This window comes from Dendrobates tinctorius, unplaced genomic scaffold (assembly GCF_039654945.1).
Source record: "Dendrobates tinctorius isolate UK_male_01 unplaced genomic scaffold, ASM3965494v1 ptg000022l, whole genome shotgun sequence".
NCBI lineage: Eukaryota > Metazoa > Chordata > Amphibia > Anura > Dendrobatidae > Dendrobates > Dendrobates tinctorius.
In genome coordinates, this window is record NW_027361690.1 from 91,181,893 (window position 1) to 91,199,832 (window position 17,940).

The window sequence follows — 17,940 nt, forward strand, 5'->3', positions numbered from 1 at the left end:
AGTGGCAGACTACCTGAGCAGACAACAGATCCACCCGACAGAGTGGGAATTGATCGTAGAAATCTTCGAACAGCTTTGTCAGCGCTGGGGGACCCCCAGTATAGATCTCTTCGCAAGCCGGAAGAACTCGAAGGTTCCCAGATTCTACTCCCTAAATCCGATGGACCATCCAGAAGGCGTAGACGCCGAGTCAGACTTGGGGAGAATCCCTCTCTTATGCGTTCCCACCACTGGCCCTCATACCGGCAGTGCTCAGGAAGATACGCGAGGACCACGCAAGAGTGATATTGATAGTGCCATACTGGCCGAGAAGCTGGTTTCCCCTTCTAAGAGCCATGGCAGTAGAAGATCCAGTCGAACTGCCCCTGTGGGAGAACATCATCCACCAGGGCCCGATCCACCACCCGGACCCAGCAAGACTCCATCTATCGGCTTGGATCCTGAGGGACATCCTGAAGGCAAAAGGATTGTCGGAGCAGGTCATATCCACCCTACAGGCCAGCAGGAAGCCGGTGACGTCGGCAATTTATCGGAAGATATGGAAAAGATTCTGTCTGGAGGGTGGCAGGTCCGAGCTCGTGGCAGGCATCCCTAATCTCCCTAACATACTAGGGTTCCTGCAGGCAGGTTTTAATAAAGGCCTCAAGCCCAGCACTCTAAAAGTCCAGGTTTCAGCCTTGAGCGCCTTCTTCGATTACCAGTTAGCTGCACATCCCTGGGTGATAAGGTTTATAAAAGCCACACAGCGCCTGCGCCCCACGATTAGGCAGCTCACCCCGCCATGGGACCTGGGCCTGGTACTTCGGTTCCTCTGCTCGGACACTTTCGCCCTTAGTGAGAAGATAGCCATCCCTGCTCTCACTCGTAAAACGGCCTTTCTAGTAGCCATTACCACGGCCAAAAGAATAGGGGAGATCCAGGCCCTATCCACTAAGGATCCATACCTCCAGATAAGAGAGGACCGTATAATCCTAAGGTTAGACCCGGCATTTACCCCGAAGGTAGCCTCTACAAGAAATCTGAACCAGGAGGTAGTGTTACCCTCTTTCTGCGATAATCCCTGAAATGAGAAGGAGCGGCGGCTCCACTCGCTAGACGTGAGGCGCGCAGTTATAGAATACCTAGAGGCCACCAATAGTTGGCGTGTCGACCCGAACCTGTTCGTCCTCTTTGGAGGTAGGAATAAAGGGAAGAAGGCCTCTAAGGCGTCCATCGCGCGTTGGATTACCTCAGTAATCTCGGATGCCTACCAGGCTGAAGGCGCCAGCCCGCCAGATTCCTTAAAAGCCCACTCTACGAGGGCGGTATCGGCCTCATGGGCCGAGCGGGCGGGGGCGTCAGTTGATCAAATCTGTCGAGCGGCAACCTGGGCTAGTCTTAATACATTCTGCAAACACTACAAACTAGATGTGTTAGCTGGCCAACAAACCGCATTTGGGAGAAAAGTTCTCCAGGCAGTAATCCCACCCTGAGGAGGTGCTTTGGTACTCTCCATGGTGCTGTCAGGTGGACGTCCTGGAAAATGGGTATTAGACCTACCGGTAATGATGTTTCCAGGAGTCCATCCTGACAGCACGGGTAGTTCCCTCCCGGTTGTGTTATACTGCAATGTATTATGTCATGTCATATGCTGTAATATGATCGTTTCATTAAACCGTTTCTAGTATCATCCACCTTGTGGTACTTGTCAAATCACTGAGGGAAAGGGGGTGGGACATGGCCTTTTAACCTCTCGTGTGCTTTCCTGTCCCTGTAAGGAGGAGGAGGACGTCCTCCATGGTGCTGTCAGGATGGACTCCTGGAAACATCATTACCGGTAGGTCTAATACCTATTTTTTACTTTCAGGTTCACAGCTTCATTAAGACGTCAGAGCAGGAAGAGGTGGACTTTGCCGGGTGGCTGTGCTCTACTATGGGCCTGAAACAGCCCAGCACCCCCACTCATGCTGCCGGTGTGTGAGGGAAATGAGAGAAGAAGCTGGTCCAGGCACAGTGCTACCGCCAACATGTCCCGCTTCTGCCATCCTGCAGGGATCTCTGCAGAACGTGGCAAAAATAAACGTTTTCTATTCACTCTCTGCAACCTCCATTCACCGGAGGCTGTGGGTCAAGCATAGATGTATCCCAGTGTCTCCTGTGGCCTTTACCTGCAGTAGGATCCCTGCTTCTATCCCGTGATGCTTTGTGGTACACTTGATGATTTCAATCCATGGAGAATGATTCCAGTCTTTGTCTAGGAGGGGAACGAACTGTCCATTTAATTTTCCTATCACAGGGTTCAATGGCTAAGTCCTATATGGGACCAATTTCAGCCAAGGTCTAGAATATTCATTTTACTGTCATATTTCTGCAAGTCTTGGGAGTTTTAAATCAGTTTAAACAGATAAAGATACAAATGTCTATTTTGTACCAGTTATCCACATATATTTCTCTAAAATAAAAGTATTTTTCTTTATATTACTGCTTGTGACAGCTGAAATTGGTCCCATGTGAGACTGGTAAGAATATAAGCCCACACTGTCAGCCAGTACCCTGAGCTGTCGGGAGATCTGAGCCATGCGGGTAGCTGTCCGCAATAAAACCAGCGTCCAAAGCCATAACCCAGAGCCTGCCACCTCCTAGGAATTTGCTTTGTTTCTGGAAATCGCTCCTCTCTGCCGGAGCAGGAAAGCAGTTACTGCTCTTAATCTCTCTTGGTACAAACCACTTCTTTTTAATATAGTCACTGATAATATATTACATTTCAGATTCACCACTGTAATCAATGTCAGTGGAGTCCTTTTTGTTGGAGCATTTCAGTCGAGCTATGACGAACCTATAGCATTAAATGATCCCTTTGCATGTAGCTCCGGTAGAGGAGGGGACGTGTATCCAGCAGTCGTTCCGCCGCCTGCACCTCTTCACGTGCCCTGACTTTTCATATTTATTTTCGATGTGATGTGATGGCTCTGAATCCTTCTGCTCTGTCGGGCTTCGAATCCTCATTATTATCCTGCTCCGAGTGTACGTAAGCTGCTTTCTTACACTCCGAGGTGATGACGGGGGGAGGCTGGTGCCAGCGCCTGGGTCATGAGAAGCCTTCAGTCCTTATAACCTGTACCTCTTGAATACTCAGATGTATTATCTTTGACTACAATAAACCGATGACAAAGACTCTTGTCTGAGCAAATCTGTAACAAGGTACTGTTCTGTGAACTATCAATCCGAGATCATCACATTAAAGGGGAATTCTACAGGTTAGGTGATAACGCCTCGATTGGTGACACCGCCCAATGATCAGCAGAACGGAGAATTATTGACCAGTAAACACACCGCTCCTCCATTTACTCTCCGCTATTTCCAGCAGTCCCATGGATAATGAATGTCGTGGTTGTAAATATGCTTCTGCTCCATTCAATTTGGGGAGAGGAGGTGTCCCTCACCCCCCCGTTCTGCTAAGTGTTCAGACCCCAAGCAATCTAGAATTGATCACCCATCCTGTGGCTAAGTGAAATTCTTACCGGAATCCCCCTTTTTGTTTTTTGTTTTTTTTGTTTTTAAATAAATATTTGGGTAAACATGTTAAACACACAAACCTGATTTCAACAAAGATTATTTTCTGACAAAAAATTCCCTTTAAAAGAGAACATCACATATAGTAAAAATAGGACACAAATGTATAAAAACAACTATAGTATCATAGACAAATGTCATAACTGTAATATGGAGGTAGAGTAGTGCAAAAACTGAACCGCATCTAAAAACAGAAGGAAGCAAGTGTGAACAGGTGCAAGCTGCAGACCGCAGAATATACAAATAAAAGCATACAGCAGCCTCCGTGTGTGTGAGAAGATGTATGCAAACACTGACTATGTGAATTAGAATTGATATGAAATTTGGCCTGCTTTACTGCTGTATGTGCAGACATTGCAGCTTGCACCTGTTCACAATTGCTCTGTTCTTTCTGGCGGTGCTAGTCAGTTTTTGGTATTATACTATTAGAGGTGGTGGCTGGTGGGCTCATGAAATGGCCAATTTATGCGCCAAGTAACTTCATTGTATAATTATATAGAGCAGTAATGCAGTCGCAATTTGATAAGTGTTTGCATACATCTTGGCGCTTGCACAGTGCTGCAGAGGTAGGGGATGTCTGCAGAAGGTGGATCTGCTGCACCAACAGCTGCTGGGGATCTTGTTGAAAAAATCCTGCAAAATTGCCACAATTTGCCCATTAATGCAGATATAAAATATGTAATGCAAAGGTTTTTTGTCTTCAGTGTGTGGATAAGGTTTATTATAATCTCATCTACTCTGCTTTTACAGTAATATGCAGTGGATTTTCCATTTGTAAAGTTGGTGCATATCAGTCCTAGTGGATGTCCCAAATGGTGCATAATTACGGTACTCGTTTAAGTTTGGACCTGTGATGACTGTCGTGATTGTCATCCAGCTTGCTATTCCCTTCATAAATGTACAATAGGTAGAAAATGAAAAAAAAATACTCAAATTCACAGCCCAACTGAGACCTTAAAGCCACTCTTACTCCCTCTAGTGGTCACAATAAGAAATGCTATCAATTTCTTTTCTCAATCCCATACAGAACAAATAAAATAATTATGGTTTGAATTATTAGATATTGTCATTCCTAGTTTAGGAGTAATACCTTTTATTGAGAATCCATCGTTGCACACACACGAATCCCCATACACATTTATTGACAGTGCACAGCTTAGGTCTGGTGCTGTATATTCATACCTGTCTATTGGCCTGCACATTTGTTAACATATGTATTTACAACCACAGGAGCCATTGGACCTTTTGCTACAGATTGCGCTTTATGTAACCCACATGAAGACTCAAGAAACGTTGAACATAAATGAACTGTGTGTACCTTGATCGGCTTACCCTACAGATGGCAGCCCCAAGGTGCACGGAGTCCTAGCACCTCACCATGCTTGGCAATATACTCACAGCGATAAGTTTCAGTGCATGTTACGATAGTAGGTTTCTGTGTGTCTACTGGCCGCACTAACCGACCACATCCTTGTAAAGCGACAATTTGACGTGTCCGGAGATGTTACTTCTAAAAGATTGTGTTTCCCTTTACGAACCATAAGATGTGAAACTGACGGGCAAAAAGAGCTAAAACGGAATACATGCGAGATAATATACTGCCATTAACCCTGCAGTTGACAGAAGATGATCTGCAGCCACTGCATGTACAGTCAGTTTATTTCTGGGGTCATCTTCTAATTGTCTGAATCTTCCTCCTCCTCGTCATCTTCCTCATTGTACGCCATTGTGCTAAGTTGCAGCTCCGTCTGGTTTATCGCAGCTTCATCATCCACGTTCATAGAATCCTGCATTTTTTTTTTTTTTTATTAGAAAAGAAAAATGATAATTTGCATGTCATCTACTTGTGCAATATACCAGCGAATAGCGCAAGCAGTCAAAAAACTGGGGGGGGGGGGGGGGGGGGGGGGGGTTACAAGAAGACTAACTGCTAAGTTCTTGTGACTGCACCTTCCTGCTGTGACCAGTTATTGGTGTGCTGTGCAAAAAGTATGTGCCAGACCCCCTGTGTAAAGACAAGGCCTTTATTCAGTGCATTACCCTCTCCCCTCAAAATACCAGTATTTAAAAAATATATATATATTCCTGTGCTGAGGACTAGCAGCTGCGTTTCGCCAAGATACAGGGTTTAAAACTTCTGGTGATGTGTTATCAGCATACACAACAATAGATGGGCGAACCCGAACAGTTAAGTTTGTGGTCCGTACCGAACACCTACTGCTCACGCACGGACCCCGAACACTGACTTCACCAGCAAACTCGTTTTACTGTTCTGGTTCAGCACCCCTCCCCCCTGAACATCGGGTGTTTCTCACAGTGTCATGCAGCGTGGAGAACAATTCCTCTGTTCGGCAGTAAAATCATTACCGCTGATCAGAGAGCCGTGGCTCCCACACTGTCAGATGACAGTGTGAGCCCGCAGATGTGATCGAAGGTAAAAAAAACTTACCTTACATCAGCTGATGGGACTATCACTCCCATCAGCCTATGCCTGCTGCTGCTAATAACAGCAAGAGCAGGCAGCGCCTGTGCTCTAAATAAAAATTTTTTTAAAGAAAAACAGGCAAAACTAACAGCTGTTAGCTGCAACCTTCAGCTGTCAGCAATGCTGTTTATCACGAATAGCGGGGTCCCCGTGCTGTATTTAATTAAATTATTTGTTAAAACTGTGTGGTGTGCCTCCACATTGGACAACCAGCCAAGCTAAAGCAGACAGCTGGTATACTCAGGCTGGTAAGAGGCCTTGGATATTGCCCCTTACACCCCTCCCCCCAGCCTAAAAATAGCTGTCTGAAGCCACCCAGAAAAGGCACATGTATTAGATGCGCCAATTCTGGCGCTTTTACTCTTGCCACTTACCGTGTACAATGGCATGTGGGGTTGATGGCACCTTTGTATTTTCAGGTGACATCAAGCCCACTGCTTAGTAATGGAGAGTTGTCTATAAGACGTGGTAAACACTGGATGTTCAGGTCCCCCATTCAAGTAAATAGGGTTTGGGCTCTGCTACCCGACCCAAACTTTTTTTTTTTTTTTACTGTTCGGCCGAACCCGAACATCTAGGGGTTCGCCCATCTTTATACACCGCCAGTTCATCTGCGGACTGGTGTGCTCATAGAGGAAGCTTAGATGTTTACTCCTAACAACAATATATGTAGAAGATATTTAGGCTAGCATGGCATCACTAAAGCTTTTATCATCTACACCTCAAAAACATTTCTAGAATTTGACTTTTTCTTTATTTTGACTCTGCAATATCTCTTACTCATTCTCGTCTGGACTATTGTAACTGGTATTTTATTTAATATACTAGAATTACATACAAGGAAGAGGGACCATATCTCAGTATCGTAGAACAGCAACATTTATGCCAGTTGAAAAATAAAATTACATTTTGATGACAAGTAACAACAAATTGAAGGTGGAGCGGCCATCACGAGGTCCTGACCCCCAATCCTTCAAAAAAATGTATGAGCAGAACTGGAAAAGCATGTGCAATGATAGAAGCCAAAAAAACAGGCTCGGTTACACCAGTTCTGGTAAAAGGAATTTACCCTGACCAGCTCCTCACCGAGACGGCAGCATATGTCATTACGGGTGATCTGAATGGAACTTCATCATAAGAGGAATGCCTAAAGGAGCGTGAGATCACATGAGCAAGATATATAAATATGTCCTTTTTCTTGTAGGTTAAAACAAAGCCTTTTGTCCATCAGTGATTTGGATCAGTGTTTGGTTAGTGTCAGTTTTTACCATCAGTGATTTTCACTTAAGCAGCATATCTTCAGTTTTCACCAGGCGATGTGCTGCTGCGAACAATGATTTTTATATCTGCTTAAACAATCCAATCAACCAATGAATAGGCAGCATTTTGCTTGTTTAGTATAATGCACCCTATAGTCCTCCACACAGTATAATTCCCCTATAGTTTTCCATATTGTATAATGAAAACCCCATAGTCTTCATATAGTTTAATGCAGCCCCCATAGTCCTTCATATAGCTTAATGCACTCTCCATAGTCCTCCAGTTCCATATATTATAATGCAGCCCCCATAGTCCTCCATACAGTATAATGCACCCCCCACAGTCCTCCAGCTCCATATCTAATATATAAAGCTCAAGTGTGTGTGTGTATGTATGTATGTATGGGATTGGCATCCGCACCGTCGCAGCTACAGCCACAAAATTTGGCACAGTCACACGTCTGGACCTCGAGAGTGTCCTAGGCTATGTTGTGAGGCGAAATTTTAACCCCGCGCGTTCCAATTCACCAAACAATTTTGCCCCTATCTACATAATGGGGAAAAAGTGTGTGTGTATCAAGCCCCGTCCCTCATTATGATGTCATAATGGTTGCCATGGCGACACTGATGTCATCATAGGTTGCAAGCCCCGTCGCTCATGATGTCAATGGTGGACTATGGGATGGCGAATATGTATGACGGGTATATGGGCACGGGACTATGGGATGGCGGACATGTATGATGGGTATATGGGCACGGGACTATGGGATGGAGGATATGTATGATGGGTATATGGGCATGGGACTATGGGATGGCGGACATGTATGATGGGTATATGGGCACGGGACTATGGGATGGAGGATATGTATGATGGGCATGAGACTATGAGATGAAGGATGTGTGATGGGTATATGGGCATGGGACTATGGGATGGAGGATATGTATGATGGGCATGGGACTATGAGATGAAGGATGTGTGATGGGTATGGGACTATGGGATGGCGGACATGTATGATGGGTATATGGGCACGGGACTATGGGATGGAGGATATGTATGATGGGCATGGGACTATGAGATGAAGGATGTGTGATGGGTATATGGGCATGGGACTATGGGATGGAGGATATGTATGATGGGTAAATGGGCACGTGACTATTGGATGGAGGATAATTATAATAATTTGCTATAACTAACCACAGTTAGTTACTATTCCCGGGCAGCGCCGGGCTCTTCAGCTAGTAGTAAATATAACATAATACGATGCTTGGCAGGTGATACTCGTATTGGGCCCTCCTTACTCACAGGCCCCATAGTAGCATGCCACTGGATGGTGGCCCCTGGGCATATGCCCAGTTTCCCTTGCCCTAATGGTGGCCTCACCATTCAAGTGCTGTTCATGATTTTCACGGATCCATTGACATGTATGGGTGATATTTATCTGTGACTTGGATCAAAGACGGGCATGTCTGTGATTTTTTTTTTTTGCAGACTGTCAGTCAAGCACGAACATGTGAACCGCCCTACACACTATAATGTGTATGTGTTCTATCCATAGAAACACTGATAGAACTTGTTCATGATTCAGGGATGTCTAAATTAAGCCCTAGAAATGGAGCTGAGCGTGTCACGTAACCTGAGGTTGTGCGCAGCACGTGTCTATGTACTCACCACCTCCGGCTGGGAACCCTCCGACTGCTGATCCTGCTCCTCTCCGGCATTAATCATGGACTGAAGAGCCAGCTCCTCAACCTAGAGAACAAGATGCTGGTGAATTATATGGTCTCAGTGCCCTGCGTGCTGTTCAGACCCTCTTATTGCCCGACTACGATCCTCAAATGAGCAGTAACTAATGTGGGATGGGACGCCATCATCAGGCAGTAGCTAATACATACATGTATCTATATATATATATATATATATATATATATATACATATAATATATTGGATACATACACACACATTATATCATATATTGGATACATACATATACACATGCGCACACAGTATTGGACACGGCTCCCCGGCGGATGACATTGATCATGTACATAAAGTGCAGCACAGATTCATCATAGCTAACAGCCGAGATCCTTAGATCAGGAACAGAACGGACATTTATAGGATAATTCATAACTTTCCCAAATTCTTATGAAAGCATTTACAGCCCATCCTGCATTGTACCCAAGTTATTATATATTTTATAGCGACTCCACAGCCCTGGTGCTGGGCACATGCCAGGAGTTCTGGCTGCCATATGGCGCTGCCTAGATGCCACCAGCGCAGACTCGCATTGTGTTAAACATATAAATGCCCCTTGCCCTCTGACCTTTAACCTGTTGAGCTGATCGTGCAGGGCCGCCTTAATCTTCAGCAGGGTCTCTTCCTCCTTTTTAAGTTCTTGCAAGCGACTCAGCATCTTGCATCCAGCTCAGCGTCTCGGCCGCCCCATCACCCAAAATCCAGGCAGCTGGACTCACATTACCTGTCACGACACTGTTCCGCATCATCACCCTGCGCGGAATCCCGTGACGTCAGTACGGAGCGACGGTTAACAGGCGGCCATGCTAACTACGGGCAGCTAGTAAGACAGTGAACATGTTGGTGTTTAATCACATTAACTGCGCTGCGCCACCTTGTGGTGCGCCGCGTATTGACACTGAGTGCTGCGCCACCTTGTGGTGCGCCGCGTATTGACACTGAGTGCGGCGCCACCTTGAGGTATTCCGTGTATTCAAACTGAGTGCTGCGCCACCTTGAGGTATGCCGTGTATTCACACTGAGTGCTGCGACACCTTGTGGTAATACCGTGTATTCACACTGAGTGCTGCGCCACCTTGAGGTATGCCGTGTATTCACATTGAGTGCTGTGCCACCTTGTGGTATGCCGTGTATTCACACTGAGTGCTGCGCCACCTTGTGGTATGCCGTGTATTCGCACTGAGTGCTGCGCCACCTTGTGGTATCAGTGTCACACAGGTTCCATTACACTGTGATTCTGTACTGCCGCTTCTCCTGACGTCGATCCTGGTAAAACATCTTCAGTGAAGTAGAATTTGTGCTTCAGTCCAACTACATACATAAAAGCAGTTTTATGCTACTGTACTTGATTGGGAAGGAAAATTAAGTATCAGGTTTTCTTTAATGGTGGCATATAATCACAGGCCCAACAAGCGATCCTACAAAATGGCATAAATTAAACAGGCGGTCCGACGTACAAAGTAATTTTCCTCCTGAATATGTATTTAGTGACATAATCTAAACTATTTTCTAACATACTTGAATTAAATATTCCCTATGGTTCCCATAACTGCAGTCTATTTTCTTTTTTTCTATTACTTTCTCTTTGATGACACATTGTTTGAGAATCCCAGTGCATGCTGGGACATTCACATAATGTGTCATCGGGGGCAGAGGCTGTTGTCATCATAGTTTCAGGGGCTGGACTAGTCCCTGCTCTGTTCCTGCCTGCTGTGCGCTGTGCACAATGACAGTGCACTCAGCTGAGCACTAATGAAAAGGCAGCAGAGAGCACTGTCAGTGCACGTTGTAAAACTACCCAGCATGCAGAGGCCAAGTGATGCAGGCTCAGCTCATGAGCCCCCATCAAACACAAGGGCATGAAATTGGACATACTATTATGTGCAATGTCAGTCAGGGGATAAGGAACTCAACTCGTACACTTTCAGTACAGTGGCCAGACACATTAATAGCTCTACTAACCTGCAGATTAACCCTATATAAAGTTATCCAATCTGACAGGTTCCCTCTAATTTAAATTCACTTATGAGTCTGAGGGGCAGAATCATTTTTACCAATCACAACGTTGAAGATCCTCAGAACTCCGATTACACTCCGATGAACATGGTAATTCGTGGGTCAGTCACACTTGCAAGTCCAGACGTCACTGCTTACATGTGCATGTTCACGATGTCCTGTGCCTGTCAACAGAACTGAAACTAGCATTGTCTTGTCTGAAAAACTGAGTAGTGCCTGCTACAGTCTTCCTGCATGGACCATCAGTTGAAAAATACTCCTGGCAATCTTTTTTTAAGCCGGTCTTAAGGTCCTCTGGAGTAAGATGCACTTAAAGAGGTTGTCCACTTAATATTGGGATGAAACTGAATGGGAGGAGACACAGATTAGATATTAGAAAAAACTTTTTGACAGTTAGAGTGATCAATGAGTGGAACAGGCTGCCACGAGAAGTGGTGAGTTCTCCTTCAATGGAAGTCTTCAAACAGAGGCTGGACAGACATCTGACTGGGATGATTTAGCGAATCCTGCTTTGAGCAGGGGGTTGGACCAGATGGCCCAGGAGGTCCCTTCCAACTCTACAATTCTATGATTCTATTGATGGCCTATCCTTAGGTTAAGTCATCAATGTCTGATCAGAGGACATGCGACACCCTGCACCCCCCACCAACCAGCTGTTCAGGGTGTCGGCAGTGGCCAGAGCTGGCCAGTTATGGAGCAGCACATCGCAGCTCCACCTGCTGTATAGTGATCCTGGCCGGATACTGCACATCTGCCCCCTATTGACTTGAAGAGTGTGCGTATGTGCAGTACTTGGCCATGGCGACTATGTAGTAGACGGAGCTCCGTAACTGGCCAGTTCCAGCCGCCACCGAGAACAGCTGATCAGCGGGTGTGTAAAGTGTCACGCTCCCACATTGATGACCTAGCCAAAGGATAGGCCAGCAATGTTAAAGTAGTGGACAACCCAGTAGCATAGCTACCGGGGGAGCAGAGGGGGCGGTCGCCCCGGGCCCCGTGCTCTGAGGGGGCCCACCCGGAATTACACTGTAATTACTGTATCTGCGGCAGAGAGGGAGAATTGATCACCTTCTGCTCTGCCGCTAATATTATGTACTCTTCTCTGGCTGCCACAGGACCTGTGATGAGGTCACAGAAGGGGAGAAGTCGAGGTCACATGATCAGGGGCCTCTCAGTGTATGCAGGACTGCTGTGCTGGTTGTCATGGTGCTGGATGAAGGGAAGTTTCTGTGTGGGGTAAGGAGAACTTTACAGGGTGGATGTAGCAGAGCCGTGTGTGTACGAGGTGTATGGGTCGCCCTCCGTCCCAGGGCTGTGGGGTACTCGGTATCGGGCCGGTGTCAGGGGGGAAGTATCACGGCAGCTGTGACCCGGTCCGTGGCCCTGGGCGCCCAATGTCAATGGTGGTTTGTAGTTAATGGAATGGAATAGTTCGTGACGCCACCTGTGGTGTTTGGCAAGCAAGATGTTAAGCCAACGCTGCGTGCAGATCCTCTAGGGCTGATGGTATGCTGCAGCATAGATGGTATAGCTCCCCAAAGGTGAAGCTGTAACCCCAGGGCAGTGTATAGGCGCAGGTGGTGTAAAGGAGGATACCCAGATGTAGCGGTGCTGACGGTGTTGGCGCACAATTACTGGAAGACACCAGGGCTTGCAGTTTCCACGCTTTACTCACAGTTCTTGGTAACCACTGGTACCCGCTTCCATGCCGTGTCCTCCGGGGCAGAGACTCAATCAACCTCCCGGGCAAGTTAGGCTTCTCCTCTCCAACACTCCGCCAACATGTACCTTTCCTGAACGACTCCTCTAGTGCACCTTTAGTGTGAAGAGCTCCAGTACCGTGGTACTCTGAAGTTCCTCCTGTCAGATGTTCCTAACAACTCTACTTGTATGACAGACAGCTGTAGCCTGATCAGGGACCTCCTGGATCCCGGCTCTCTATCCGTGTTGCTGTTGTGTCCCAAGTCTTGGATGGGAGTAGTGCATTTACAGCCAACTACTCCACCGGTGTCTGCTGCAGAACCATAAGTGTCCATACTACCTCGGGGATCGGGCCCCGGCCTTGTGCTGAGAACCTATAGGCAGGGTTCCTCTTCCAACCCACAACTCCTCTCTGTTCTCCTACTCCTTCGTTCCACGCTGTTCCTTCTCTCTCTTATGGAAGCTTAGGTTGCAGTTCTAAGTCTTTCTCCTTCTGTTCCTTTCCTGTGCTAGCTGGCTCAGGTCACTGAGGCAGCTGCAGCACTCCTTCCTCCATCCCTCTTCCAGGGATCCCCACTCCTGTCTGAGTGACTTCCTACTCCACTGACCTTCTGTCAGACTGACCTGTAATTCTACACTTTCCCACTCTTTTATGTGTCTAAACTCCACCCACCTCCCAGCACATCCACTGTTCCATGCTACTCTCTAAGCACTGAGCCGCAATGTGGTTGTGCAAAACTACCCTGTTGTGTGGGGTGCGAGTGTTGGAGCGTGGAAAGGAGTTCCCACCTTACCTGGATGGTGGGGCACTACAACTTAGGAGAAGGTGCAGTACCTCTGTGGCGACTGAGCCCCAGGGGTGCAACATACCCCCCCGTTAAACACAGCACGTCCGCGGGCTGTAAGACAACAAAGTTGACAGTACAGGAACATACAAAATTTTATAATGCTGCATAAACAATTCTTATACTAAACTTCCTAGTATAGGAGGTACTTATTCTTGAACGTTACAAACAATTCTTATTTAACTATCTAAATTTCAAGTCAAAAAATGCAATTTTTCATCCTAAGTGCCATTATCTGTGACTCACTATCACTTCAGTATTATTCAGCTTTCCTTCTCTAGTACACGTTTCTTTATAATTTTTCTCTCTTCTAGACGCAAAACGCTGACCGCAATTACCTGGTACGTCACTTGTCATATTCAATTCTTTATTCTTAATTCTCTATCAAAACATTTCTCTCTCTATCTAAAAGCCATTTACTAACTGCCCACTCCTTCCTCTTGACCCTCAGAGAGCACTCCTCCCCTGAATTCCGGTTCAGAGCTCCCCCTGCTGGCCCGGAGTGGAACTGTGTTGCATGTATGGATTCTAGTTACTAACATTCTCATAAGATACATCATTATCAAAAATACTTTGCATTAAAACTTTCAACAATTATTCTTGTAAGTGCTGGACACCGCTCCCAGCCGGGATCTCTTGCAGTGTCCTTTGAGGTAGACATCATCTTCGCAAAGTGTCCTTATGTAAAATCTTGACATCATCTTCGCAAAGTGTCTTTTATGTAAAACCAAGAGAGGGCACCTAAAGAGGTACAACTATTTACAATAAAAGTTTTGGATCATACAGCGTTCATGATCTCCTTAGTTCCAAATGTAGAAACGCTGCCAATCAAAACAGGGCAACCTTGGGAAAAACAAAACCATGATATGCAAACAAAAAGGCACAACTGGTGCAAATAAACCCTCCTGGGTCATGAGAGTTACTGTAAATTCTTAATGCTGGACCCCTCCTGGGGTTCTGGAAGCTTGGGTACTGCTACCAGATGTAAGGTACTCATTGGCAATCTTCAGGTATTCTTCCCACAGTGTCCAGTTGGTGGCCTTTGACTTGGGCTGCCAAGCTGGGGCTGATGCAAGGGCAGCCGGTTTTCTAGGAGCAGGTACTTGAACAGTCTGGGTGACAACTGTGGGTGGTGCAGCAGGTCGCTTCAGCTTGTATCTCTCAAGAAGCTCCTCTGGGATACGGCGTATATTCAGGGCGTACCACCCCCTGAGCCCCTCATGCCGGGTGAAAGTCACGTACACCCCATGCCGCAGGTCTCTATCAGGATATCCCTTCCTCAGATGGGACTCCACGTCCCGCCGACTGAAGAAGAGGTCACTTATTCTTTTGGGGTCTGCTATGAACCCGAAACCCTTTTCCTGGTTCACATTCAAAACTTGCCCCCAGCCAAGTGCATCCCGGGGTCCGTAATGACCAGCACGGGTCTTCTCCTTTCGGTCTAAATCTGGGCCTAGTATCGCTAGCCGGCGCTGCTCCCTCTCCCGGTATTCAGCTGCCAGTTGTCGGATGGTAGCCTGGCATTTGGCCCAGTTCTCCTCTTCCTCCCGCTCTTCCCGGAACCGCTCCAAGCTGCTCTTACACCGCGGCGCCACCGTCAGGGGTTCAGGTGTTTCCCCTGGTGACCGTCATCCCGGTCCCAGACAAGGTCCAGCACGACCTGTCCTGCCGCTACTACGGGCGTACCCCCCAGGGCCTTCCCAGGTGCAGGGGCTGCAGTCATACCTGAGACCTCCTGGCGGTGCTCCGGTACAGGCCTGAGACGGTGGGCCGCTGCAGGGATATCCACCGGAATGGTGGGTCCGGGTGCTGGTGGTGGTGGAACTGATGATGGTTTCGGGTCCACAGGGGCCTCAGATGGGACCTGCGCAGCCGCGTCAGGTCCAGGCGAGAGCACGGCCTCGGCTTCCGGGGTCTCCTCCGGGCAGGCCTCGACTAACTGGACGGACAGCGTGGTGGTGTACACCGGCGCTGCCTGGGGACAGTCCGGTGCAGCGGTGACAGGTACTGTTGGTGCAGGTACCAGGGCCAGAGGCGCCGGTGGTGTAGGCCCCTCCTGGGCGTGCGGCCTGCTCAGTCTCCATAAGGCCTCCTGCCTCAGTCGCAGACGGCACGTCAGCTGGGCAATTTCGTCCTCCAGCTGCTGGCAGTTCATTTCCGAGATCGGGTCGGAGCCTTCAGCCATGGCGCCGGGGAGATCCATCTTAACCTCCGCGCGCTCTCCAGGCCTCCTTCCCTCACTCTCCAAAATGGTGTTCTGGTGTTCTTCTTCCTACCTCGGCCCCTTTCCCGCCGCTGGCTTCTTCTGCCCCTCCTTCCGGGGGCAGCGTCTTCTTCCAGCGCCTCCATACCAAGCCAGTATACGAAACCCTCGGGGGGTGGGCCATGTTGCTGTCACATAGTAATTCAGGCAGGGGAGGCCCAAGACTCTTCGCGGTCTTTTCCTAGGACCTCCTATCTCTTCACGCCCTTCTTCTCCACGCCAGCGGCCATTTCTAATGTCCATTTTGCAGTCTATCAAATCAGGTCTTCTGCACATTTTCAAAAGTACAAAGTCTCACAAATTTCAGGCACACAGAAACCGATGGCATCGGGTCTCGTCATCCTGTTCGTGACGCCAAAATTGGGTCGCACTCCGTCCCAGGGCTGTGGGGTACTCGGTACCGGGCCGGTGTCAGGGGGGAAGTATCACGGCAGCTGTGACCCGGTCCGTGGCCCTGGGCGCCCAATGTCAATGGTGGTTTGTAGTTAATGGAATGGAATAGTTCATGACGCCACCTGTGGTGTTTGGCAAGCAAGATGTTAAGCCAACGCTGCGTGCAGATCCTCTGGGGCTGATGGTGTGTTGCAACATAGATGGTATAGCTCCCCACAGGTGATGCTGTAACCCCAGGGCAGTGTATAGGCGCAGGTGGTGTAAAGGAGGATACCCAGATGTAGCTGTGCTGACGGTGTTGGCGCACAATGACTGGAAGACACCAGGGCTTGCAGTTTCAACGCTTTACTCACAGTTCTTGGTAACCACTGGTGCCCGCTTCAATGCTGTGTCCTCCGGGGCAGAGACTCAATCAACCTCCCGGGCAAGTTAGGCTTCTCCTCTCCAACACTCCGCCAACATGTACCTTTCCTGAACGACTCCTCTATTGCGCCTTTAGTGTGAAGAGCTCCAGTACTGTGGTACTCTGAAGTCCCTCCTGTCAGATGTTCCTAACAACTCTACTTGTATGACAGACAGCTGTAGCCTGATCAGGGACCTCCTGGATCCCGGCTCTCTATCCGTGTTGCTGTTGTGTCCCAAGTCTTGGATGGGAGTAGTGCATTTACAGCCAACTACTCCACCGGTGTCTGCTGCAGAATCATAAGTGTCCATAGAACCTCGGGGACTGGGCCCCGGCCTTGCGCTGAGAACCTATAGGCAGGGTTCCTCTTCCAACCCACAACTCCTCTCTGTTCTCCTACTCCTTCGTTCCGCGCTGTTCCTTCTCTCTCTTATGGAAGCTTAGGTTGCAGTTCTACGTCTTTCTCCTTCTGTTCCTTTCCCGTGCTAGCTGGCTCAGGTCACTGCGGAGCGGAGCAGAGCCGCGTGTACGAGGTGTACGGAGCGGAGCCGCGTGTGTACGAGGTGTACGGAGCGGAGCCATGTGTGTACGAGGTGTATGGAGCGGAGACGCGTGTCTACGAGGTGTATGGAGCAGAGCCACGTATGTACAAGGTGTACGGAGCAAAGCCGCATGTGTAAGGGGTTTACGGAGCGGAGCCATGTGTGTACAATGTGTACGAAGCGTGGCTGCGTGTGTACAAGGTGTACGGAGCAGAGCCGCATGTGTACAAGGTTTACAGAGTGAAGCCATGTGTGTACTGAGTGGAGCCATGTGTGTGCGAGGTGTAGGGAGCGGAGCCGTGTGTGTACGAGGCATAGAAAGCGGAACCGTATGTGTATGAGGTGTGCGGAGCTATGCGTGTACAAGGCGTATGGTGGGGAGCATTCATACCTCCCAACTGTCTCGATTTTGAATGAGTCTTCCCCATTAGGAACTTACTTTTCCCGCGGACACAGGAGTACACGGCAGAGCCCCGAGGAGCACTTTAAAATTTGCGCGTGACATTCCACCGGAAGTGACGTGCTGGAAGCTGACCGAGGTAATTTCGGGAGGAGATTGTGACGGAACCATGGAGGCACCTCATGGAATGCTTCAGATCCATCACTGTCTCCTCTGACAGCGCGGAGAGTGGGATCGCCTTGGACTCGGTGATGTCGGGCATGTGAGCGGATCATGATATGTCCTGCATCGGGAGGCTCAGGTGGGAACTACAATGGGAGCCAG

At 48.2% G+C, this 17,940-nt stretch overlaps 2 protein-coding genes across 2 annotated transcripts in view; one reads left to right on the forward strand and one right to left on the reverse strand.

Moving 5' to 3' along the window:
* The window catches only part of MAP2K1 (mitogen-activated protein kinase kinase 1), a 71,373-nt gene extending 68,220 nt beyond the window's left edge, over positions 1 to 3,153 (forward strand). Inside the window, exon 11 of the mRNA XM_073568897.1 lies at positions 1,847 to 3,153. Coding sequence (XP_073424998.1) covers positions 1,847 to 1,960 — 114 coding nt within the window. The 3' untranslated portion in view covers positions 1,961 to 3,153. The remainder of the gene's footprint in view (positions 1 to 1,846) is intronic.
* A 1,307-nt stretch (positions 3,154 to 4,460) lies between these two features.
* SNAPC5 (small nuclear RNA activating complex polypeptide 5) lies at positions 4,461 to 9,821 on the reverse strand. The gene is made up of 3 exons (XM_073568898.1): positions 9,622 to 9,821; positions 8,966 to 9,046; positions 4,461 to 5,339 (listed from the first exon to the last, which is right to left on the reverse strand). The coding sequence occupies exons 1-3, from the start codon at positions 9,709 to 9,711 to the stop codon at positions 5,229 to 5,231; spliced, it is 282 nt and encodes a 93-aa protein (XP_073424999.1). The 5' UTR covers positions 9,712 to 9,821; the 3' UTR covers positions 4,461 to 5,228.
* Positions 9,822 to 17,940: the final 8,119 nt, after the last annotated feature.

Coding starts and splice junctions, on each gene's coding strand:
- SNAPC5 (XM_073568898.1), bottom strand. CDS start 9,711: ATGCTGAGTCGCTTGCAAGAACTTAAAAAGGAGGAAGAGACCCTGCTG. Junction 9,047..9,621: donor ATCAGCTCAACAGGTTAAAG/GTCAGAGGGCAA, acceptor CTTGTTCTCTAG/GTTGAGGAGCTGGCTCTTCA. Junction 5,340..8,965: donor AGGGTTCCCAGCCGGAGGTG/GTGAGTACATAG, acceptor AAAAAAATGCAG/GATTCTATGAACGTGGATGA.